Below are 26,880 nucleotides of genomic sequence, written 5' to 3' on the forward strand. Positions count from 1 at the left end.
GTCAGGAACAAACGCAGCAGACAGGACTGGCACACTTTTTTGGTGTGTGTGTATGTCAACGTGTGTATTCTTTGATCTAGCAGGCGACAGAACCGTTACTGCTGGGAGCACAAAAGCAAGTGAGCAAAACTGAGCAGGGCCTCCTTCCAATCAAATAAACTTAGCTGGTTCAATTAGCCATCACCAGAAAATATGAGAATGTAGACATTCCCCACAACAAAGGGGAGTAGAGGGTTCCCCCCACCATTTGATGTGTTTACAATAACTCTATAAACTACCTAGGACACTTAAGAAATCAGTGTTGGAGCAAGCACAGGCACCTATTGTTCAATATGTTGATATATGATTATATCTGAGAAATTAAGTGGAAGTGCAAGATAATGTGATAATTTCATACTCAGGAGTCAGAACCTTCACCAAAGGAGATATCTATGAGCTTCTGTAACTGCACTGCTGGTAATCACTTTTAAGAAAATAACTGGAGGGTGGGCCACAGCTTTCCTGGTTAAAAATTAGTATCACACTGATGATTGCTTAGCAACCTTAAAACAGCAGATGATTATTAAAAAGCTAATTGATTTAGAATAAGGCACAGGAGGTTATGCCTCAGAACTATGCAACTGCATGAAGATTTAGTGGAGAAACACTTCAGTGGGGAAAAAAAAAAAGTCCATCTGCATATTCCAAAGTAGTTTTTATCAAAAAGCTGCCTGTAATTGCGAAAGCATTATTCTGATGCTTGAGCATCCAAAGCTCTGTAGAGGTTGCCGTGTGCATTACCGCATTTATTAAGTGGCTTACCTGATAACTCTGATGCTTATCTCTCAGACAGGCTTTTAACTCTCAAAATCACCTCAATTCACACTACAGGATACAAATTCTCTTTATTAAATTGCATTGTAGTTTCATGAATTTTAACCAACACTCCTCTACCTGCACACAAACACATGCACTCAAAATACCCGTCTTAATTTTTAACCTTCTTAAGAAAACCCCTAAACACAAACATCTGAGCATTTACTCAGATGATTGACACCTCAAGCCTACAGCACTGACAGTTCAATACAAACACAGCAGTACTACTTCTTTAGTATTTAGTGTGAAGGTACCTCATTGACAAACTCCCACCACTTTCTGCAAACTAGTTGCAAATTCTCGTATTAGAGCAGGTGCATTTGCAATTGAAAAGAACAAAGCAGAACCAACTAGAAGATATTTCAGTACTGTTTGTATTAGGAAAATTGTATAGATGGACCATGGGCACTGGAAAAATACATCCAAGAACTTTTCACAAATTAAGTTATTTGCATTGTCAAACCCAATGAGCCTCAGCAATGAAGCACCTTAGTTGATGACAGTTACAAGACTGTCTTTGAGATCCTGTGATCCACTGGTTTACACACCATTCTGACAACTCTTCTCATTCTTTTTCAAATTATCCTTTTTAAAAAATTCACCTCATTCACTCCGAATATTTTAAAAGAGTGTCTCTCTGCACCTTATTTTTGAAATACCTTGTCCACAGACACATTTGTTTGACAACTTCGACTTCTCTGCTGCTTCATCTTCCATTCACCAAATCTCAAGTCTGCTTCTAGTTATGTCCTTGCAGATATATAGCTGTCAGCCAAAACAACAGTAAAAAAACCCCTAACACCACAGAGACAGAAATCTACTTCTTTGCTGCTCTTCCCTCCTCTTCCACTCCCCCCGAAAGGGAGAAAGCATTCCCTTGCCTGTTTTCTCCCTTCTTGAACAATTGTGGGCAAATCCATAATCCTGTGGTTCATGCCAAAAACCTTCAGCTGTGAATTCCCTGTAGGCCACCACATTCTGACCATGACTACAAATCTTGTTGCATCTCCCTATATACAATCAGAGATAGAGCTTTTCCTGCCAATCTGTCTGGACTGCCAGTCTTGCAACCCAACTACTGTAACATTTTTTTCCTTCCAGCCTCAACAAATATAATTCAGCTCTTTCTCATATCCACACAGAAAGTCATGAAAAAGATCACTCTCCTAGCTCATCACCTTAGTCACATTAATTTCCCCCTTGTCTCCCTTGACTTTCTCCTCTTCTCTATTGAGTCAAACAGAAGCCACCAGATTTCCACCCCGAGCCTTTCACCACCTATCAGTCCTCACTTCACGTCAGCTGCAGTCTCCACCCTGACACAAGACCTATCTCCATTCTGAATCTTAACACTCTATACAGAATGCTTCAAATAAAAATCACATACTATGCTCTTAACACTTCAGAACTCACTCACCAGCTTGTTGTTCACTTAGGCCTATCATGATATAGCGCTGTCATACTAGTGGAAAGATAGATGTGTCTTCTTTTCAAGATATCCCCATTTTTTCCAAGACTTAGGAAAGGTAACTAAAAGCCTGACAGTTTTAGTATAAGAACCCTTCTTAAGAACAGCCTGAGATAGCTTTACCTTTTACCAAAAAAACCTACCACCTCACATCTTAATTCCTTTCTTCTTTCACGAAACAGAAGTGCTCTTTTGCAAATTACAGAACAGTAGCTGTTATCAAAGCCCCAGCTCATTAACAGGCATAAGCACCATGGGAAAGGTATAAGCATCATGTATTGAGGCAAGTGTTTCGGTATTCCACCCACAAACAGATGAGACTGACTTGGGTATGGCGAAGACTTACAGTAACTCTTATGCTGATGTTAAAAACAAAAAGCAATCTACTCGAGATTGCAATGTGAAAGTCTCCATTTGCACATTGCCGACAGTACACAACACAAGCGTGTGGGCTCAAACTGAAGCACAGCGGGTGTTTGTCTACAACCACAGAGTCACCGCTGGCATTAGCATCAGCTTGGACTTCTCTTGTTATTTTTCCAAAACCAATCTTCAGTTGAATTAGTGAGATGATTCAGTTCCGCCTACTAAGGAAAGGGAAAGAAGCTGCTTATCCACAGGTTACATTTACTATTTAAAAAAGAAAATAACATTATAAAGCAGAAACATGATAGCAGATCTGGATGTTGCACTGCACTCAAGTTTAGATTGATATCATACTATAAAAAGGCCAACTTCTGTAAAAATTACAAATGCATTCTTTAATGGCACTAGAGAGCTTCACTGGATGCATATGAGATCAGACTTATCTTTTCATCTGTCATGTCTCCCACACATGCTTCAAAGGATAGCACTAAAAGAAACACTGCAGTAAGTGTGTGTGACACATACTAATCCACTGTGACATCCCAATCTCAAATAGCTAAACCCTGAAACCTAAAATTATTCATTCCTCCTACATTTTTACGGGAACTGTAACTACCAGGAATAGATTTTGTATCCACATAAAAATCCAAAACCACTTTTAATTCTGTTTAACTTTTATAATTCAGTAGCTCCCTTGCACAGTGTAAGAATGACTACATGTTGTTCAATGTTTCTAGTTTGTTTTCATTTTTTTGGCATCTAAATTACAATAAATGCTCTTTTATCTTTATAAAATGTAGCAGGGAGAAAATCAGTTTCTGACCATGCCTTTTGCATGCATTTAATATGTCTTTATCATGTGTTCTTTTATTTGTTTCTTTTCTTAATTAAAAAAAAGGCACATTTTTCAAATTTTTTTCAGATATAAAGAATAAAAAAAAGAGGGAAAACTAAGTTTTTAATTCTCCTTTCGTGAGCATAATGAACAATGTTGCAGAAAGACTAAGACATGGAATCACTAGTGTTACAACTTTTCAAGCTATTTTTCTCCATTCCTTCTTTGTTCTAACACAGTACTAACCTCCCCCAGTCCCCAAAGCACAGCTGCTGCAGAGTAAGCAGTTTTTCTCCCAGATAAACAAAACATATCACTTGCTTCAAGATGAAACAGGTATTATTTAAATATAGTATATAACATTCCATTTTGTAGTTAATATCTCCTAAATTAGCTTTAGTCAAATTAACAGTGCTGTATCCAGATGCTACATGCAACAGTAAAGAAAAAGTAAATGAGGAAACATAGGGTTCACTGTACATACTGGATCCAACCCTGCTTGAAGAGCAGCAAGAACAAAATAGTGACCTGCAAATGAGATCAGTATGCCCCTCTGCTGCTGGGTTTCATGCTACTCTACTCAGTTGCATACTAACACTGAAAAGCACCATGACTAACAGGCTGTAATACACAATTGTGGAGAGCACAAATTTAAAGATCAACACAAACAGATGGCAAAACAAAGACTACTTTCGGTGGAGGGGGAGGGAAAAAAAAAAATCACTATACATGTAAAGAGGTCAGTTTTAACCAAGTTCATCAGGTTACCCTAATTCTGACCTATGCTTTGAGGACCCATTACAAATATTATGCATAGCACTAACTAGGTAAGGCGCAGGTATATTCTGAAAACTATTTAATATGCCATAAGGAGTCCATGTTACACTAAGTGAGACTTAAGTGGTCCCTCCCTAACTGGCAAACTTGCAAATATAACTTCTGTTTTGAGGACCGAGATAATTTTTTTGCATCACAAGTAAGGGGTTGCAAAGTGGAGACATTTTTCTCTATATTCATGAAACTTATTTTTATTTAGCATCATGCCTCAAATGTTTCCTTGCTCAAGCCTCCTGGTTTTGAGAGTCTGTATAAACCTTGATCTCAACTTCACAAACACACAAAAGCTGACCTCTTACTGCTTTGTTTGGGCTTGTTAGTTGTTTCGTTGGGGGAATAGAGGAGTGGGCAAAGGGAGGTGCCAACTATGCTCCAGAGGAATTTAGCTTATTTAACTGTAATAACTCCAGTTACTGGATGGAAGAGTTCTACTTGTACACAGTCAAATGTACTGATCTAGAAAACACAAATTCATCTTAAAAATCTGTCAGTTTTCACAGCCAATCTCAAACTTCAAAAATAGAATAAACACTTAAAAATGCCAAAATTAAAACTGTATGTATGCATGCATGTATGTATGAGAACATTACCCAGAGAAAATCTTAGAGAAAAATTTTCATCAGTGATTGAAAAGCATTTATCCAGAGAGGAACCAAATAAGCAGATGAAGTTTGCAGTTAGAAAATTTCATTTTTGTAAACTATAAGATCATAACAATATAAGGTTTGACTTAATTTGTTTTTTCCCCACTCATATAAACCCAAAATTCTAATTTAATCTAGGGGGCAAAAATTACTAGCTTATACATTGGCTTGAAATCCTCAAAAAATTGACTTCCATTTCAACTGACTCAATTGCTGTTCTGTTTCTAATAGAGAACTCAAGTCAGCTGCTGAATTCTGAGATTGAATTGCTGAGATTCTTCCTTACCAGGCCAAAGATCTGCCCTATTACCTAATGATGTTTTCCACAAGAGCCAAGAAGATTGCTTGCTAACATGTCATCTTTCTGCAACATTTTTGTCACCAAGCTTTAGAATACTTTGCATTTTACTAAAAAAAAGATAACGTGCTTATTTATACAACATTAAAGGATCATCCATATGCAATAGTGTTAGACGCAGGGCAGTAATATCATATAATAAAGTGGCAGAAAATTACCATCCTCGGGTTTGGTCAATGCCTTCAGCAATGAAGTCAGCAGGGAAAGCATCTTCAAGTTCTTTTTTGTTTTCAAATGGATAATGGACTTGTGCATAAGGCATGCTTCCGCTCTCAAACCAGCAATCAAAAACTTCAGGGACCCGGTGCAGTAAGCCCTTGCCACAACGTGAAGGGATAGTTAGATGATCAATACTATGGGAAAGAAAAAGATTGACAAATTCTAAACAACAAGAATTCGCACAAAAAGTTAATGTTATACTTGCACATTAGTTATGACAGGAGTTTTAGTTTTAATTTTAATGATTCTTCAAAAAAGGTCAGCATTTCCTTTGACAATTTTTATCACTTAAAGCTGTTTTAGAGATTTTTTTGTATTAACAGCACCCAAGACAGAAGAAAGAAAAATTTATACATGTTAATCACAAGTCCTCTTACCACTTTTCTGTTTTCCCTAAATCTGTTTCCCTAGGTTTGGGAGAAAAAAACCCAGTATTTGTAATGTCTGCTCAACTATTTTTAATAACTAGTTAACAGACTCTGTAACTGACCTTTCTCGATGGAGATCAGTGACTTTCACTCCAGACAGTTCTTCCAATTCTGCCATTGAACCAATACAAACTACCTGTAAGAGACACTCAAGAAATTTAGTCAGTTATTTGCACACAGTAGCAATTTTTTTTAACGTTAGACAGGAGATTTGTAGGTCAGTCAGTATTGTCTAAAGTAGCTGAAAAAACAACAAAAATTTTGTGCAAGGTTCCCTTCTTCAGTCTAACAAAGCAGCAAATTATGTTAGAGACCACTGGCCTGATTTAATACAATTCACGTCAGAATAAGTGGAGACTTTGAAGACCAAGCATGTTGTCAGATATCAAAAAAGGTGGGGTTTTGTTGTTTGGGTTTTTTTCAACAACCCACAACACAATCACCTCTGAAAATTCAATGATCCTGACTTTCACACAGATAGGAGTTTCAGATCCCAGGTTCCTCTTCTGAAGCTAAGGTAAGCAACTAAATTGCTCATAATTGAGTACAAGAGTTCCATCCCAGATACACTAAACTGTTCATATTAATGGCATCTTATTTAAAGTGAAAAAAGGTGTCACAGCTAACAACAGGTTGTTAAAAAAGGTACAGACTTGTCTTGGTTTTATTGCATCCACATGCTAAGAAAAAAGCAAAAAGTTTCAGCAACAGCCTTGCATCGATGTCATGAAATGCTCATGAAACAAATTATTCTGAAAAGCTGTATGTAGGAGAGAAGGAGAAAAGCAAAGCTTTCTTTGCTTTACATTTTAATCAAGTTTAACCCTCCCATAGCCCTATGGCCCTCTCTCATCTGGGAGGATTCAGGAGCCACGAGCTGCACTACAAGTCTGGATTTTAGAGATCCAGTCCCACATGCTATCAGTCCAATTTAGAATTGCCATGGAAAAAAATGGGTTTTGCAAGATCTGACAGGGAAGGAGTTGAATGTACCAACATAAAGAAGCTGTAAGTAGGCTAGACATTTTTCACATAAGATAACTTTCTAAGTTGCTCTTAGGATATAATAAAGTCAGAGTACCGCTCAATTCCTATAGCTAGTCTTAAATATATGCATATGTATACACAGAGAAATTGTGACTAACAAAAAGGTTTTGGTGTATCTAATTCTGAAAAACTGTCATGAATTACAGAGAAGATAGAAACTGAGTCTGATTTGGTTTTTAAGCCATGATTTTCCTAGTCCAATTCAACTGCTGATCTGTATTACTAATCACCATCTTTTATTGTTAAAGTACTTTTGAAATGTAATTTTTTCATTACTTATCTATTTGTCTTATTTTTCTACAGGAAGTAAAGCATTACAATGACTATGGTAGTTAAGTACAACAGCGTGCAGTTCACATAGCAAACCACACTGGGGGATTGATCCCAGTTAAAAATAATGCCTTTATCAACAAACTACTTTTAACCCAGATCTGTTCTTCATTCACCGTGTGGCCCCATATGCAATCGTACAAGCTCAAGTGAGCAGGCAGCAGGTGCTTCGCTCAGCACTGCTGGCAGAAGAAAAGGTTTTAATAGCAGCATGGGTAAAAAATACCCTTGGATACACTGATTACTTCATCTTCGCTAACCTTAATATTTGAACAGACTTTCACACTATGCTCTGGGTTAAAAGCTGCCCATTAGTTGTTGCTTTTTGAACCAAGCATTCCAATACTTAAGTAAAATTCCAAGTACTAGATGCATCTGCAGCACTGCAGCGAGAAGCAATAACCCCAAGTCCACATGAAAAATCCAACAACCAGCAGAGGAACGCCAGATATCACCATACTGAATAAAACTGCCTCTGTCCAAGTCAGAAGGATGGAGCTACTCAGTCCCAAGGGTAGCTCATTAGATACTCGAAGGCAAGAGAACAATACAGCAAGTAGATGCTAATCAAATCCGATCCCTCATTAGGCCGCACCCACTTGTTTCTGCAAGGAACAAACTGGTGTATGCTCTCAAATTAAAACTATTGTTTTGGATACATTTCTTCAACAGCAGTGTCTACTTCAGTAGCCTGGTCCCTTTCCCTACCAGTCACTTGTTCCTCCTCCATTTTATTTTTTCAGCCACATCAATTACAAAACCAGCTATATCAACATTTAGTAGCAGACAGTAGAGACTGAAATCAATAGGCTGGGACTGGGGGCTGTTCAACCCTGTTTCAGCATGACTGAGGCCTAACGTGACATCAGAGATCAAGGTTAAATACTTCTAACAAAATGAACATTAGTATTATGTGCAGCATTATCCATGTAAATAGGAAGAATAAAGGCACCCGGCAGTATTCGTGGACCTCAACGTTCCTGTGACATAGTCCTGCAGTCCCTATTAAATAAAAATGTTTGCATATATTGGTTTGTCATTTCAGGTCTATTAAGTACCTATAACGAAAGAGTAAGGAGTGTTCACAGGAAGAAAGAAGTCCATGTAGTGTATCAATATATCAGCACAACATTCTGGGATCTTTAAAAAACATCTTCTGAATAGTCATCAGTAAAAGAAATGACCGGTAAGGTCAGCTGAAAGTGGCGTTCTTAATGCAGACCAGACACAGGCCTGGAGAAGTTCCCTCACCCTTCAGGAGAGCACAGCCAGAGTCCTCTTATTCCAAATCTGTTATGCAAGACCGAGCGCACCAAAACAAGCAGAGGGTTAACAGTTTACGTGAGTGACAAGCAATGAAACAATCGGAGAATTTCCGTAACATCACTGAATATTTACTACTATAAATCTGTAGGCTAATTTTACAGGACTTGCATATGTCCGCTTTATCAACTTGGGTGCTCTATTAAAAAACGTTATTATCTAATCCAAATGAGATGTGTTCTTCCACTGAGGAAATCATTGAGATTTGAGAGCTTAAAATGATAAACTGTCTGCAAAAATATGGCAATAAACACAAGCTTCAAAATTTGACTTCCATTATGCGTCTCTACCTGATAATTATGCTAAAATAAAACTAAAATAAAAGCTAAAATAAAACTGTGGGAAACCAGATATTGATTTGTAATAAAATTCACTTTAATACCAATTAATTCACCTTACTGTGTATTAAATAAGGAACTGTTATTACTTCTCCAGGATTTAATATGCATAGCATAATTGCATGCGACAAAGTGTTCTTTTGAGAACAAGACATGAAGAGGAGGCTTTGCAATTTCACATGGCACTACGCTGCAGTAAAACTGAAGGAAATTTTGAGTGAGTATTATTTCTATATGAGAGCAGATGTCACTTGGGCCTTAAGTTCCACATCAGTTCCAATGGTATTTAATTTTCAAGCTATATCCCATGTGCATAAAGAGAGAGTGAATATTTAAAAAAAAAACAAAAAAAAAACACTAACTGAAATTTAGCATGGTCCAGAAGTCATACTCAACTATTGAAGCATGACATTCAGGCTCTAGAGTAAACAGAAATGTATAACATCTACTGATAAAAATAATAGATCTGTTGGTATTTCTATCATTATTCAGAATGCCAAGCCCTGAGGAATATTTGCAGCTAATATCAAAGGAAAGGTCAATCTTCTAAGCTAGACATCATATTGTTATTAAAAACAAACAAATCAAACCTAAAAAAAAAAACCCAAAAAATCTGTACATCCAGGAATACAGACATGGAGAAACTGAACAGAAAATGAAATGTTATTAGAGGCAAGGAGTGGGAGTAATGTAACCTTTACACAATCTTTTTCAGCTGTAGAGTGAAGTCTTGAAATACTTTAGCACAAAACTGAAAGCCTTTTCTCCATCTAAAAAACCTGTTATACCAAACAAGGGACTTAAAAATTTTGAATGGATGTTAAAAATTAGGTATAAACTATCAGTCTTTAAACTAAACTTTAACTGTTCTATGAGAGACAGAAGCAGTTGGTTTGCCAGTAATTTACAAACATGCTCATAGCATACATAGAATTAAAATGCCAAGGCTTTCTCAGATACTTAAATTGTAATTGCAAGGAGTATCTCCCTTCCTCCCCCAATATCTCCCTGCCTATCAGCAAGATTTCCAATGAAGAGGAAATAAAAAATGCTTTATGGTGCACATCTAAGCAATAGTGCAGTTTAAGACAATAAAATACTTTTCTAGCACACGTGTTCTCCTAGTTGAGGTCTTCCACATCTAAAATGAAAAGTAAACTTTTTCAAATCAAGGGAGATAAAAATAAAGGCTTGGGGTGTTGCCATCAGTATTTACCTTCCATGGACATCCTGCCATTGATTACCATTTCCTATTTCCAGCACGAGGAAGACTTATCATACAAGTCTAATGGAACTAACCCACACAGGAAAAAAACCCAAAGAACAAAACAAACTCCAAACAACCCCAATTTTATCTTCAGAAACAGTTTTAAAACTTAGCATTTGACACTTAGAAAACAGCAATCATCAAAACTGTGTGAAGTATTCACTTGTGCAGTTAGCTTTATGCTACCAACTGCAGGGTACCTTGCAACTTCAAAAACCTCATTTCTAGTATTCCTATTATATACTTTCATCATTCCACTAGATTCACATATTTACAGTCTGTTACATTCACATTTGTAGCACTACAAATATATACTTCCACTGTTCTACTATGGTGGGCTTGCTTTTACACCTTCAGCAATTCATTTGGCTTGAAGTAACCAACCATAAGAATTTCAAAAGCAGATAAAAAGGACTGAGTAAAAAAATCTCTTCCTTGCCATTTTCTCACTGCATTTATTACTTCGATTAGATTTATCATCACTGCAAATTCTTCCAGGAAAGATAAGATTAATTCTAATATAAAAAACAAGAAAAATTACTTGCAGTTTTCAAGCAAAAGCGAAGAAAGCATGTATGGGCACAGAAATGCATGCATACATATGCATGTATCTATAACCTATTATAGATATACGTATAATGTCAAGACGTATTAATAGAACTTCAGATTGCAGCAGCCAAAGATATAACAGTCTATCAAAATAAGCAAACAACATATACAGACAGGCTTTTCTGTCAACTGAAAACTTTTGTTTTCTTACTCACCTCTTCAAAATCGTCACTGACCCACAAAGGGATGGGTGTTCCCCAGTACCGGTTTCTAGATATAGCCCAATCTCGTGCATCTTTAAGCCAGTTCCCGAAACGTTTCTCCCTCACAAAATCTGGAACCCTGTTCCAAAAATACAAAAAGCATTCTTTTATCACTACATTCCACTTACAAGAAAGCTAGTAAGAACGCTTATATTTGAATTCATCCACAAAACAAGTTGATTTCAGCATATTGCATGAATTGGAGCACTTTCGGTACTGGCTACTGCAAAGCCTACAGACTTGCTGCCAAAGACATAACACCATTTCTTCTGCCTTTCTTTGATCTTCAGGTAAGCTATAGAAGTGAAAAATACCATGTTTATTTTACTCTAAAATAACTCAGTAAAAATACGTGCAACATACAATAGATTCATTAAGGATGAAACAATGGCCAAAAATCCTCAGGATAGTCCAACACTGTAGGATTATGGCTAAGGGTGGATAACAATACTACTGCTTTATTTTACATAAAGAAAAAAAACACCAGTTACTGATTTGGGTGCTGAATGAAATTACAAAGTTTCAAAAGCCTGCAGTAATAGCATCAAAAGGCACCTTGTATTATGCATGAGCATCCAGGTATCTGCACATTACTTTTAGACTTTCAGAATAAAGAAATCTCAAGTTGATAGCTCCTACAAAAAAGCCTTTTCACGCTATTTATCACGTCCACTTTTAATTCTCCTATTAAAAAACAAAACACACACACAAACACAAAACCACATCAGTGCTTGCTAAAAACTCATTCTGAGCACTAATGGGATCTGAGGGATGTTAAAGACAAATTTTCATCATATAAAAGTGTCTTAGAGCTCCAAGGCTAACATCAGAATCTGATACCTAGCAAGTTTCCTGGATATGCTCAATGGCCTGATGGCTGATTAGGAACCAATTGTGTTCTCCTATGATGTAAACAAATAATTAACTATTTATACAAGGATTATATGGCAGGTGAGGAAAAGCAATGGGTTTTGAGGTCAACAGTAGACTCCCATCATGCCTAAAGGTGCATTAAAAAAGCCCAACCTCAAATGAAACTCACAGGAAGAATAACCTTAAGGACAGTGTCATAGATGCACAGAAGCTGTGAATGAACAGCTAACAATAATACAAATTAACTCTAGAATTGAGTTATTGAGCAAACCACGGCAAGTTTTTCTGGGGTTGTTTTTCCAGTGTAACTAGAAGGGCCCTTCCCAAAGTTTGAGCTGGATTTAGAAACCCAGAGTTTCTAAAGGAGGAGCAGCCAAACTACAGAAAACATATGGTCTCTTCTACCTTTTCTTTTTGAAGCTCTTGGTCCATTTTTAATCACAGATCAGCCCCAAGAGCAACAAAGATAAAAGAATCCTTTAGAGCAAAAAATAAAGGAATCGATTCACATGACAGGTAGGACTTGGCCCTGCAGAGGGAGATTTATGAAGTAAGTGTGAGCATCCCTCAAAAATCTACTGATGAAAATGAAAACTACTGTCTTTTAAAAGTTTTACCCATGATGACGCCACGTGGAGTTCTGAAGGTTTCTTGATGCCAATGTCTCAGGTGGCTAAAAACTACCATTAAAAGACTCACTAAATACCAGCTCAAAGTTTCACAGCATCACAAGTTATTTCCAGATTTACTTTCAGCTGCAAAGTTATCTTCTGTAACATTTCTTAAACAAGAATTTAATATAAAAAAATACTTTAAACAAACTCAGTGACTAATGTTTCGCATGACTTCTGTATCCCTGCTTTGAAATTTAGAAATGTATGCAGGCTTTTGCAATTTGTTTTAGAGTGGGACTCATTACTATTAACTTTTTGTGGTGACCTTAAGAGACCCTCTCTCCAAACACAAGTGGAAACTGTACAAAGATCATTAGCATTTGCCTAACATTCCACTAATGTGGAAAACTTCTCTTTACATCACTCCTAAACAAGTTTCCATTTTTCAGAAGCTGTTAGACACTGATTAGCTGAAATTATTAGTCCCATTTAACATAGCTAGAGGCTGAAACAATCCCCCAATGACATTAAAATGCTAAGAGTTTCGACTGCCTCCTCAAAACATGCATGAAAAATTAATTTTATCCCCAACGTGGACATTAACCACAAAAATGTATGTGGTGTGATCTCTCTCTCTCTGAACTACGAAAGCATATCATTTACCTCTTCTGGTAAAATTGTCTGACCCTGCTGTCAGTTTTTAGTGGAACATAAAACACAAACCACTTCATCTACTATGAACCACATCTGCAACAATGATTTATGGCTCTTTAGAGGTACAATACAGAATAACACTGACACAGCCATCAAATAAAATAAGAAGAGCCTGTATCTCAAACACATTTTGAGCCCATCACTCAAAGAAAGTGTTACTTAAAACAGTCGGTTCTTACCACCACACAGATGCTGCCCATAGACACTACCCAGACACCGAACAGCAGATACAGCCTCCAACTGGGAACAAGCTAGAGGAGGTATCTGCAGCAGAGAACAGCCTTGCCAGCCACACAGCTCAAGGCTGGAGCCTGTTTCTTTTGTTTAGTCTCACTAATTTAACTACAGATATCTCAGTCTGACACTTCTGACTTACCTACATACCATAAGAAAAAAAAAAAGAAAAGGTGCCTTATAAGCACCTTCTATTTAAATATTTCACTAGGCTGGGAAGACAGAAGAGAGTATACTCAACAACGTTGTTACCAACACCTGATCATTATGTTACACCAACTCCAGGTTAGTGTTTCTATGGGTTTTTTTTTCCATTTCTTTTTAATCCTCTTCTCTTAGATATTTCCTTGGTATACTTCTCTGGTTAAATTTCAATAAAGATAACATCCTGCCCCAGGTATATATTATTAGTTAAGGAAGCATTTTTTTACTCTTCCATCTACACAAAGCAATGATTTCTTAAATTTGCATAAAAATAGTTTGATTTATGCAATTAAGGAGAGTGAGGACAGCCTGAGGAATGCTGCCCTCCGGTGAATTCTGCTCCCTTTTCTCCCATGCAGTAACTGAAGAAACTCGGCCTCACCCTAAGACTACACTATACTGTGTTTAATCTATCAGCCCACAGGCTTCCTCATAATTCCCAGTTAATTTTCCCATCTGTATACCCAAGTACATTGCAAACAGAGTTGTGACTTTGATAAGACCGTGACAAAACTATGAATCACTACTGACGTTGGTCCTTAGCTTTCAGAAAATTTTGGGCTGTGCTAAACACCGCTTGCCTAAACCCAAAAGCTGACAGTCCCCTGAAAGTTAATGGCTGCACAATTTGCCAAACGCTGACCTCTGTGCATCAAAACTTTCCTCACAGCAAGGATATTTAGAAGCTTTAAAAAGAATAAAAGAGACAAAAACAAAAGCAAGGCCACCCACATAAATATTCCTATTTTACAACACAAAGATGTATGAAAAAAAGCCCTTTCCCACATGCCAATACACATGCTTTTCACGTTTAATCAGGTCTCTATCACAAACCCCCTTCAGCTTTAAAGTACAAATTTCAGTTTTATGCTGGTGACCACTGAATTTGCAGTTGGGTGTGACAAGCAAGGTGTAGTGCTACAGCCCATTTAGAGCAACCCACTGCTAATAGCACTGAATGGATTCAGATCTCAGAAAAGGTCAAGCTCCAGCATCAAATAGTTCCAGAAGGTTGCAAGTGAAATCAAAGCAGCAACTTCTCTCCTAATGCAATCCTGCTGCAGCTCCTAAAACTCTGCTGTTACTCCTAAAACTCTGCTGTTAGGAACAGGTTTTTTTATTTCTCAACTGGCCTACAATTCGTGTTGGTTTTGACCTTCAAATTTTTCTGCAAAATGACACAGATAGGATATCATACTTCTTTCTCAAACATTTAGCAAGGTTAAGGAGACTGCTGTCTCAGCACGTTATGAAGCTCTTGATTCATGTGTGTAGAATAGTGTGGGATAATAGCTATTTCTACTTTCTTGGCACCCAGGATAGTGCGCTAAATAAACTTCAGGATGCAGACGTTTCAGCAGTTGAAAAGTTCAGGGTACTGAACTTCACAACACAAAGGAATAAATATTGATTTGCCAAATCATAAATTAGGACGATTTTGAATGGAAGTGCATCAGTTTCAACCTGTTTGAATGCTAATTTCTATCTTATTCTCCCAACATCAAAACTCCATCGTAACAAGTTAGAAATGATGAAAGTTATTAATTCGCTCCAAATTTGTATGTCCATTTTTGACTCTTTATTCCTATTTTTTAATGCAGATTTGGGGTTTTGCTAAATTTATGCATTGCTAAGTCCTCTGCACAGTGAACTCCCACATCCTTTCTTAGTAGCTACTCATTTTCTTAGCGTCTAAAATAAAAATTCCATTTGAGAAGCAAAAAAACCCCATGAAGAACAAAACAAAATGCAGTACTTCAACAACATTTATTAGCTTATCACAACAGAAACTGTCGTCTTCACCTTCAAAGTCTATGTACCGCTCAGCATCCAAGTCACACAAGCAAAGTGGGCATGGATTTGAAAACAGCAAATTAGTGACCATCTTCAATCACAGAGCATGAATGGGCACAGTAACAGTAAGTTATCTGCTGAGCTAGTGACTTCTCATCACCAATTAATACCCAAGGAACAGCACCAATTAAAGTCAGTGTATTTGCTTTCTGACTGAAAAAAAAAAATTAAATTATTACATAATCCAGAAGGACACTTATTAACAGGATTAAGACATCTGTTCCTTTTCTGTACATATATTTTGAAGTATCTCTCTTGTGATCATAACACAATTGCAAATACTGAATTCAACTTATTATTCCATTTCAAAGCTCAGATGTGCTCTGCATGACTCTGTGTGTTGGCTCACCTTGCCCTAGTCACAGGATACGGGAATTCTGTCTCAAAGCAGTACTGTCCCTCTTTTCTGTAAACACAAACATCACTGCTGAAATAAACAGCTGTCAAAAACTGCCACAGCAGAAGCCTCACGTTTTATCATCAATTTAACATTAAAAGCTGTTTAAGACATTACATAAAGATATACTAATCCTTTCTCACTCTTCATCATTCTTCTCATCAGCCAATTTTATTCATTACATTCCTTGAAAAACCAGAGGCTTTATGTATTGGGTAAGATTTACTTCATAATTACTAACTGAAGGAAGCTTTTAGCTTATGAATTGTTTGAAAAACAGTCCCATAAGAGTTAGACTATGAAGTTGATAAACACACCACTAGCTTAAATAGTGTGAATTGAGAAATCTAATACTAGATTAGCACACAGCATCTGATATGTTTGGTTCTGAGAAGATAGTCCCAGTTCTATCCTTTCATTTAGCGAGCTGGTAACTTTTTAAGTGACACCTGAAAGCAGGAATCACTTATCTGCCTGGAAAGGAAGAAGTCATTCTTCCAGAAGATAGCTGAGTTGTAACAGCAAAACCAAAGCTGATTAAGTAGTTATCCCATGTAATTTAACTAAATATGTGGGGATTTATTTAAATTCATAGCATAACAGTTGGGTTTTTTTGTTTTAGGTGTAGAATTTTCTTCTTAAACATTAACCAATCCTTAGAAGACAAAGTCTTAAATTCCATTATGTTAATTTACTCTAATAACAAGCCTCCTTCAACATGCCCTCAAATTGATTTTTAATGGTTTTTAATTCAAGGAGATAAAATAAGCAACTACTCATGCCCTTTTGACACTTTAATTAGTGCCAATCCATATCATGGACCTAATTAAACATCGGGGAAGGTGGGAGGGACAAAGGGGGAAGAGAGAGGAAAGGTCAGCTGTTTGCAAAGCATGCAGAATTTCCACTGCAGCAGACTCTCTCCTCCTCAATTCAGGAAACCTTATTAGAATGGTGCACGACCACGTACCCCACACAAGTTCTGGTTGCCTCCACCAGTGCAAGAGAATTTTCTGCTTATATGCAGCTTACATTTGCTAAATGAATAGTGCTTTCAATCATGTTGATATAGCAGTGTTTTTCTTCACTCTTTTATCCTGGTTCCCATAGCAACAAACACTTTAGCGTGAGACTGCAATGCTGCTGCAGTCTGCATCATAACCCTGCCGTCAGCAGTGCACAGCTGCTTGACAAGTCAAGATTAAGTGAAGCCGTAACCTCCAATTCTTTGTTACGCTCATATTAAAAAAATTCTGATATATTTTATTTGTATGACCCAGACACCATGCTAATTGCTATTAAAATTCTTAATCTTACCAATGACGGCAAAAATCCCTGTGTCCCAAAGCCAGTGAGAAATGAAGCTTTCACTTTTCTTCTTTCTGCATAGTTTCCTTCAGAATATTCTAACATTTATAGTTACAAAGTACTTTTATTCAGCATTACCACTTCGGATTCATTTCAATTTATATGTATAAATATGTCTGCATCCCAGTAACAGTGGCAGGCATTCAACATCCTGCACATGCAGCTAGATTTACCAGCTGCCTAAGAACATGGTACGATAACTGCTTAGTGAACTGGCATTTGTAGTCTTTATTTAGTAAGGTATTACTTGAACCAAACAACAAGCTTTTGATGACCATTCACTGGGACTGAAAAGATACCTGCTGTATTCATGACATAACTGGCAAGCTCTGCTCAAAAGGCTGTGAGAGGAAACAGCAAAATTAGGACACGGCAGAACACAAGCCATCAAAATCAACTGGAACAAGCCTCAAAATTCACTTCTAATCCTCAACTATGTCTGATAAGAGCCAGTAATAAAATCTTCTGACTTACGCTGCTTTAAATTAGACAAACACAAAGCTAACCCTGCAGCAATTTTTTTTTTCACCTCCTACTGTAGGCAATGACACTAGTTCGAATTCTTCCTCGGGAAATGTTGCCATCTAGTGACTGCCCGTTGCTATACACTTCACAATCGCTACTAGACAGAAGACCTAATTTGTATTCACGTTTCCCGAGTAAGGAAAGTGCGATCGATGATTCAAAAAGAAGAGTTACAATTGCATAGTCATATTAAAGAAAAAAAAAAGGGTGGGGGGTGGGTAGAAATACACACACACACAAGATGCATTTAAAACTGTTCAGATAAAATGTATTTATTAATGCTAACAAACTAGGAAAGAAAATACCCTATGAGACAGTCTAAAAAAAAAAGTAAAAGGAAGCAAACAAAGGACTCAGTAACTGATTTTCCTCCATTATGCTACAATTCTGTTATGACTTACAATTCTGTTGGCCCTGCTACAGACTGGGATTTCTCATCTGCACAAAAATGACAAGTTTAGTACAACAAGTGTTAAGCTTTCCATTGCAGATGGGCTCTGCAGCCCATCTTCTGCACACCCTAGCAGCCTTAGGGTTTACGATTCAAGATAGGCTTCATTTGTGATCAAATCACACCTTTCAGAAGGTGGGAGACAGTTTGCTGTTCAGCAAAGGCAGCGGCTGGTCGAAGATTAGAAAGACCAAGATCAAAAGCTTCTCAAAAGATTAACGTGTTTGACGCATGTGAAGACACAGGGTCTGAGTGCTCATACAGGAACAGCAGGAAGTGTGCGCAAAATTCACACTTTGTAAACCAGGAAATTCGGTTCTAGCAAAAAGGCCTATTGGATGTGTTCTGTGTGGTATTTTCAAATAAGAACTAACAGTTTAAGCGATGAGAGTTAAAAAAAGGATACCTTCAACTATGGACCTATACATCAAGCTCTTTATTACAATGCTTGCATTTTTCAATGCCAAGAAGATGCAAGAACAAAAGACTTGGCTTCTTTGAAGTCCCTTACTGTCTTTCGTCACCGCTTTCCTTCCACTGATGCTCATTTTTCCACTATACCAAGTGCTGTATATCTTATGTAAACAATGTCAGAACTGTGCAATAGTTTCTAATACTAGAAACTTGTCAACAGTTGGAGGTAAATCTTTCAGGAGCTGCTGAAGGAGAATTTTAAGTGAGGGAAGTTTTTAAAAAAAATAAAAGTAAAAAAAATAAAGAGTTCAAAGCTGGTATTTAAATACAAACTACACAGTCTACAGAACCTTTTCTATCAGCCTGCAAGTATAAAAATAATACATACATGGCTAGAACTGTAAGCTACAATAGTTTAGAAACATAAGTATAAATCGCACTAATTTACTCCTTACATTAACTTATAAATTTGTAATTTATACCAACTTTGAACTCCGTGATGATAGGAATTAGTGCTATATTATACAATGGAATCTAAGGTGGCATGGTTTAGTTGCTTGTCTGTGGTTATCTAGGAAATGCTCTTTCAACAAATCATTCTATAAGACAAGAGTTAAAACAATTAAGACTGACATCCAGACCACTTACACCAGGGACCCAGCTTTGGTGCTGCATCTAACTCTCCATATCAACGTAACAGGAAACCAAGGTCTGAATGGTACAATAGCTGAATTTGCCCTTCTTATCTCAAGTACCACAGTATTAGGTTGTCTGAGTACGAAATAAGAGATACCCCCCCCTTTTTTTTTTTTAATTTTTTTTTTTTTAAATAATCTCTTCTGCCAGTGGTGTGGTAGAGTACATTAACATTCAGTAAGGGATCTTGGATTAAAGACTGAAACACAGCCTCTTAAGAATACCGTTCCAATTCTTCATTTTCAGCAACATCCAGCACAAGTTACTTTCCACTCTGATCAGAATAAGGCTGGGAGAAAGAAGAGCATTTTTTTTGTTTGTTTCTGATTTTACAAAAATGCTGGGACATTACTCATGTAATCATTCTTGAAAGCTATAGTTAAGTTCATTTTGAAAAATGAAGATACAGTTGCTGGCTTTAATAATTTTGAATAACTATGGCTTTATCAGTAGGCTAATTCATTAAAAAACTAATTAGAAATGCAATCAGGTTGCAAAGTTTGTCCAACTATGTTTAATCTACTTCATCAAAAAGGGTATCTATAAAGAGTACAGCTATTCTTAAGGGACAATATACCTATCAGTCATTTATAGGAATAAAAAAAGCAATGCAGTCAAACTCATTTTGCAAAGGTTAATATAGTCCGAAAAGCATTTATCCCAAATTTTCTCATTTTCAGGACATGCTGAAGCCCCAGAGAGTCCAAAAATAAATTTTTAAAAAGCTAGGTATTATTCCTGTGACACTTTCAGAGACCAAGTCTCTTCAAAAGCAAAAAAAGTAGGTTCTGTAAAGGATGGAGTTCCCAAAATTTAAATAAATGAATACTGAAGAAGGTTAGGATTCTCTAAACCAGCTTAAGTTACAGCCCAAACAAAACTGACATCAGTGGAGAACATAGGAAGAAAACCTTAAAAGCAATGCCTTTTTCTTTTAAAAAGCTAGATTTTAAAAGCCATCTTTATGTAACAGAAGCCATCAAGTATTCAAACTAGTAATTATGAAATCGCATACTGAAAATATGTATTAATATTATTTTACTAATCATTTGGTGATAATACATCTCTACTTGGAGCCATATTCCCTACAAAAAGATCCCTAAAATCTCTAAGACCATACTGTTTTGAGAAACATCCTGAGGAATTCTGCTGAGATTCAAGAATTATCTAAAGGACAAATGGTTACTTTAATACCAAGACATGTTGAATATTGCCAATTCATACATTCGCCTGGTCTTTCCACCCAACCTTTGCTCTCACATTTGGTTCCACTTGTATCCCCACTATTCAACACTTAGAAAAAGCACCACTTAAAACACAAATACGTAGACAAAGTAGGGTTCAAACTGTTTATTCATTCTTACTAATGTCTCCTGGATGAGTGGAGGTCACTTAGTTTCTTCTTAAAGCTTTGCTTCTGGAAAAGCAAAACTACCTCAAACATTCAAACACTTCCTTAATAGGATCATTACATTTTTCTTACGTTCGTGTGAAAATTAAGTATGCAGGTCTACTGTCAGTCATCAAAACAGTAAAAGCATCTTGAGAAAGCTAATTAAAGCTAAGAACAAACACTTTCACCCCCTCTCCAGCTTATTTTCCCCAAACGAAGGATCACAGTATGTTCTGTTATGGAAAACAGAAAGCAACACTTACTAATCTATAAAATCTTCTTACATATCCAGACTGGGCATGTGCTGATTAGCAAGCCAACGCTGCAGCATTTTTGGACAGTCTGTATCATGGATCACTAACTTTTCCCACATATTTCAATATTTACAGTGCTTGTACCACGTAAGCAGTTATGCAAAAGCTGCTCATGGAGAATTTAATTGCTAACTACCGTCCATGAAAAAACACAGCATAAGCTGTAATTGTTCACTGAAAACTGAGTCACCTTCTTTAAAATCATTTCAGTTGCTGAGCAGAGGCACACAGTGGTAGAATCCCAACTCTCCTACAGGACTGAATGACAACTGAAATGGCACACAGTACAACTGAATGAGGCTGTAACCTCCACATTTCCCCACCTGGTCTCAACTTCTCAGTCACAAGTTTTTTTATGGGAGGAAAGGAAACAAAAATAAAGGTTATGGAGGTGAAGAAGATAGGGTCCTTTCGTTACTAACACACCATAAACCCACAATTGACTCTCAAAATGGCTACTGTCACCAACAGTTCCCTCTTTCTGCTAATTTAATAGTGCATTTAAATTATCTAAAACTTATCTGTTCTTTTCTACATAGATTTCACACAAATATCTTTCACATTCCCTATACACATTTAAAGATTTAATTTTTGCCATTTGTAGAGAATTTTTATTTCAACCACTGAAACTGACTTTACTTACAAGTATTACATAAGCTAGGGCAGCTGGGTTGGGGGTTTTGTGGGTGTTTTGGGGGGAAGGTGGGTCAGGGTGGGGGTGTTAGGTTTATTTGAAGAAAAAAACCATGATAAAGTAATCAACCTTATCTGTAGTAACTAGATGAAAAGGAAAAAAAACCCGACTTATCATCATCTAAAAATTAGTTTAATTTAGAACAATATATACCCAGAATTTAGCTGCCCAAATTCTTCTCTCTAGTGGACCCTTTTGGGAGGCTTAACTGTGCACTTCCATGGTTCTGCAGATTGACTTTCCTTTGCGGTTTCTCTCATGCTGAATTGCTTAAGATTGTATAACACAATTTCAGAATACTTTTAATAATCCAGTAATGTTTTTCACTATAAATTATTAGTACGTATTCAATCTTACTTACACCCCCTAAAATGTATTTCTGGGATTTTACACAAGCAAAGAATGCCTTCTCAACACAAGAAAGGAATAGTACACAACCATGTTCAAGCACTAGGCTGATATACAATTAAGCAGGTTTTATCTGTTTATGCCAGGAAGACTATCCCATTGCTCTACCAGTTTGAGGCACATTTGTGAAACCTGAGATAAAACACTACTTAAAACTGGTTACTAGCCCCATTCCAGTAACGTTGGTTCAGAAAGACAGAATGGAAACATGAAGTTAAGTGAGCACACTAACAGTGAAATAGAGCTTTGTGGAGTTCCAGAATACACATACACACGCTCCCACACACATGCACCCCCAACCCTGGGCAAAGAGAAAAAAAAAAAGCCACAAAAATGCAGGAGACATTACCAGTAGCATTGTGCATTATTCTCCAGTAGCTTCTCCACCATGTGCTCCACTCTTACAAACCAGCTTGGCACAGCTTTGTAGATCAACGGAGTGTCTGACCTGTAGAGGGAAGGTCATGGGAAGGGAGCAAAACAAACAAAAACATTTTCAGTGCTACATTATTTATGAAGTACTCTTTAAAAATGTATTTTTGCACACAACAGTCCCCTTTCCACAGATTAAATTCATTGTTCCTGAAATATTATCACAGTTACAAAGGTTGGGTTTTGTTTTGTTTTTTATATTACACAAACTGTTACACTTATGTGAGCTACTATTTTAAAGTCAAATCCTAAAAAAAAATTTTTTTGGAAAGCCTTCAAACCCAGCAATTTAAGGAGTTTGTATAGCAAAAGAAATCATGAGAACATATAAACGATACTTGAATTTGGAATTTATGTTTCTACATAGTATAATATGAACTTCAGTAACTATTAAAATGAGTCATATTCAAATCTTCCATATGAGCTCATTCTGTATCTTTTTTTTACGTGTATATCAACCTGAAAAACTAGAAAAAATTACGCTATGTTTTTATTATTTGCATTTAAAAGAATAATAATAAACCATAAAGATGAAGTAATAGTACCCAGGGTTAACTATAAGAATGTCCCATTCCAGAAGAAGGAAAGAGATCCAGGTAAGTATATAAAAGTAAGAAGTTATAAAGACATCTTCATATATTCCTTACTTCAACATTCAATGAAATAAAGGCCATATGGTGTGGGAGCAGTTTCAGAACTTGGGATTGCTTAGAAATGGTAGCACTATAGGGCAGAGTGTACAGACTGATAAACTCCCTAAATTACCTAGTAATATTAGTACCTCCAAGCATCTGACTGCATTGTGACTCAACCTGATCTCTTATTTGTCAGTTCCATAATACAACTGCTTAAGGTCTTGACAGATTGTTCATGTAGCATACATCCTTCTAAAGGATCCAGTGATGAAATAGTGTGTAAAAGTCATTATAGTAGAGTTCAGACATTTCTAATCCTTCACATCCATCCTATTATTCCAACTTTAAAAGGGAGACTGAGCCCTAGGGGATGGAATCTGTCTACGGGTACAGAGCAGCTTCAACAACACTGGGACAAGAAGCTCATTCTCCCTTAGTATCAATCCACCCCACAAAATGTTTCTTAAAATATTCCTTTTGTTTAAGTTGCTTTGCCTCAGAACTTGGAAATATGCTTGCTCAACAATAATTTGCAAGCAAAGACCCTGAGAAACTACTGTTACCTCCTACGTGTAGTTGTTACTGTAAACAACCCATCTTAAAAGTTTAATTCATTTTATTTATGCCCATAGCAAAGACTTATTTGAAGTGCACAAACTATTGGAGATTATGAAGTAAATTAAAATTGCTACTGTGGAAGCACTTCCTAAAGGTACACCTGCCTAACCAACAGAATTTAAAAAAAAACAAAGACAACAAAAAAAACCACAGCAAAGGTTGCTCAAACCTTAAAAAACTGCACTCAGGTTGCATAAAGCCCAATAATAAAAAACACATTGCTTCTCTTAATACTGTATTTCAAAAGATATTTCCTTTTAACTATAAGCTATACATTTCAATCTGTATCTTTTAAGAGTTAAAGTATCTATAACCTTACAGGAAATGGTAAGAGCTCAAAGTAGTAATAATAATGTAGTAGTTTTCTATCTATTAAATGCAAACATACTAAGCTAGGATGTTCTGCTTCTGAAATTTAAGTCCTAACACCTAAACAAAGGGAACAGTTAACTCCTCACACAGCAGCAAGATCACATAAAAAAGTTTCACTGAGCATCTTGTTTCAACATGTGCTGAAGAATGATGAATTGCCATTGCATACAAGATACTGAGTTACTGGAAACAAGAAGAATAAAACCCGGTAATAACAGTTTCTCACATGGTCTTAACATACTGCAAAGAGAATGCTGGGACAATAAACCGGTACCCAACCTCTATCAGGAGTAAGCAGCTGAGAGGTGGGGCTGACTGAAGACAAGCTTTAGTGCAAAAGTAGCTTCAGGCAGAAGGTATCTATGAAAGAGAAACAAGCAGATGAAGCCCTAACCATTTCCCAGGCTTTCAACCCAACACTGTAGGTTTGTAACACTTGATAACTATTCCAAAGCACCCACAGAGCACTGTTTCCACCTACACTAAGGTAGTAAAGGGAGACGGCACAGTTTCCCTGAACATTTTCTTTCTTCTAGCTGTAGTGCCAAGCAGTGCCTCCGCAGGAGACAAAAAGAACAATATACTGAAAATCTGCCCAGCCAGTGACATCTTACACATTTCTGCCCCTCGTGAGAGGTGAGAAGGTTGAGGAAATCAGATTCAATTCTTTGCTGTAGAATCAAATGAGAAATACCCATTACTGGGTTGTTTTCCATCAATATAAGACAAGGGAAAAACCACCCAGGCAGACCTTAAATCAGAGACTGAAGCTTACAAAATTCCTGCCTAAACATTTCTCTCTGTCTGAACTGAACGATGTTTTGTTCCCCTTATAAATACATCCTTTAGAATTGTATCAGAGGAATCAAAGCACCTGAGCAAATTGCCTGTTCCCTAGCAGTGCCACAATTATTAGCATTCTCTGAAACACAATCTTTATACTTGAAAAGAGCAAGATCATTCTCTGTGGACGCTACACACTCCCAATAGTTTTCTCATCTCTGTTTTGGACTGCACAGCTGTTTAAAATAAGTTATTGTGATCTTATTCCCATCCCATTTTCTCTTAATTCAGAAAACAAATGATAGATAACTGACCATGCGCTATGAAAGATGCTTCTTGGCTTTGCTTTCACTGGCTTGAAAAAGACAAAGATCCGTATCTGTCAGTGATAGAGCTTCCCAATATTGCTTCCTAACAGAATGGCACACGGCAGCTGCTGTGGACACTTCAGCTGTCATGTTAGTTACCTCTGCTATTTCAGTTGTTAAACTGCTACCTAGACCACATAGACTCTCAAGATCTCACATGTACATAAAGCAGTTTAGACCAATGATCTCCATCTTCAGCAATTCCAATGAAGGGGAATTCGAACTGAAAACTATCTGCTGTGTACTTACCAAGTTGTTACTGTTGTTCTCTCAGATTTTAAAGTTTAGTTGACAGAAAATTACTACATATCACAATAACAAGAAAATGTAGAGAAGGACCCTAATTTGATGATAGGTAAAAAGAGGGAAAACATCTCAACATACTGAGGATTCAACAACTGCCTAGTTTCAGGGAAAAGCATGAACAACAGTACATTAAGTAGAAGAGACTGATTTCAAAGTTTTCGTCCATTAATCAAAATAACTTACAACTATGTTTGAAGTTAAGAACTACTCTTCTACTTTTAGCATATTCTAATTATGGTTTGATTTGTGATGGCAGTGAAATGAGCTTTTCAAGTAGGATCCATTATTCTGTTCTTCCCACCAGATAATTTGCTGCTAGGTGCTGCCTGCAACTTATCATCAATCAACAAAAATGTCAACAGAGTGGCAGGATTAAGTATGTTCTACAGAATCAGCATTTCTACATTACTAGCTCATCTCAGAAGGCCATGACTGTACATTTGAATTGCTACATAAGAAAAACACCAGTATTGCTTGGTTTTGGGCTGCCATTTTTCCAAAATTGTCCCAAATCATCAAGGACGTTAACACTTGCAGAGTAATTCCCCTTCTTCCTCTAGGTAGCTGTTAGAAACAAACCAATCACTTTATTCAAGAGCAAGTAAAGGTTATTCTTGCTATAGATCAAAGATAAATGCACGCTTCATCTACTAGCATTAAAGCTAGACAGAGAGAAAAGCTTTTATCATAGTTATTTCAGTACAGGTGCTGTATGCATCAGATGTGACTTATGTTCAAGTCATTTCAGATACGAAATTAGGTATTTTTTGAAGTGTGTCTTTACTTTCAATAAAACAATTTAATACAATATCCCTACTAAAAGTTTACTGAAGTTTCTCTTTTTAAATTTGACATTGTTCAGTGTTTTTTCTCAATTTTGTATTAGCAATTGTATATGTTTAAAACCAGACAGGACACAAATAAAAACATGCTTCATTTCTAGATTAAATTTGTCTAGCCTGTACTTCTCACAGCCAAAACTGCTTATGTTAGCTTACTATACTGAAGGCCCATGGAGACTTGCACATGGAGTCCTCCTTCAACCTCTGCAGAATTCCTAGTCTAACAAGGAAGATTCGTGACAGG

At 36.8% G+C, this 26,880-nt stretch overlaps 1 protein-coding gene across 2 annotated transcripts in view; it reads right to left on the reverse strand.

The window, feature by feature from the left end:
• Positions 1-26,880, reverse strand: part of IARS (isoleucyl-tRNA synthetase) — a 110,667-nt gene that overhangs the window by 48,295 nt on the left and 35,492 nt on the right. For both annotated transcript variants that reach the window (XM_010584465.1, XM_010584464.1), the window contains 4 exons: positions 22,630-22,728; positions 11,080-11,206; positions 6,073-6,146; positions 5,522-5,716 (listed from right to left, as the gene is read on the reverse strand). In XM_010584465.1, the coding sequence (XP_010582767.1) occupies positions 5,522-5,716; positions 6,073-6,146; positions 11,080-11,206; positions 22,630-22,728 (495 nt within the window). The remainder of the gene's footprint in view (positions 1-5,521; positions 5,717-6,072; positions 6,147-11,079; positions 11,207-22,629; positions 22,729-26,880) is intronic.

The sequence above is a fragment of the Haliaeetus leucocephalus genome, unplaced genomic scaffold, assembly GCF_000737465.1.
Source record: "Haliaeetus leucocephalus isolate CR32 unplaced genomic scaffold, Haliaeetus_leucocephalus-4.0 Scaffold984, whole genome shotgun sequence".
Lineage (NCBI taxonomy): Eukaryota > Metazoa > Chordata > Aves > Accipitriformes > Accipitridae > Haliaeetus > Haliaeetus leucocephalus.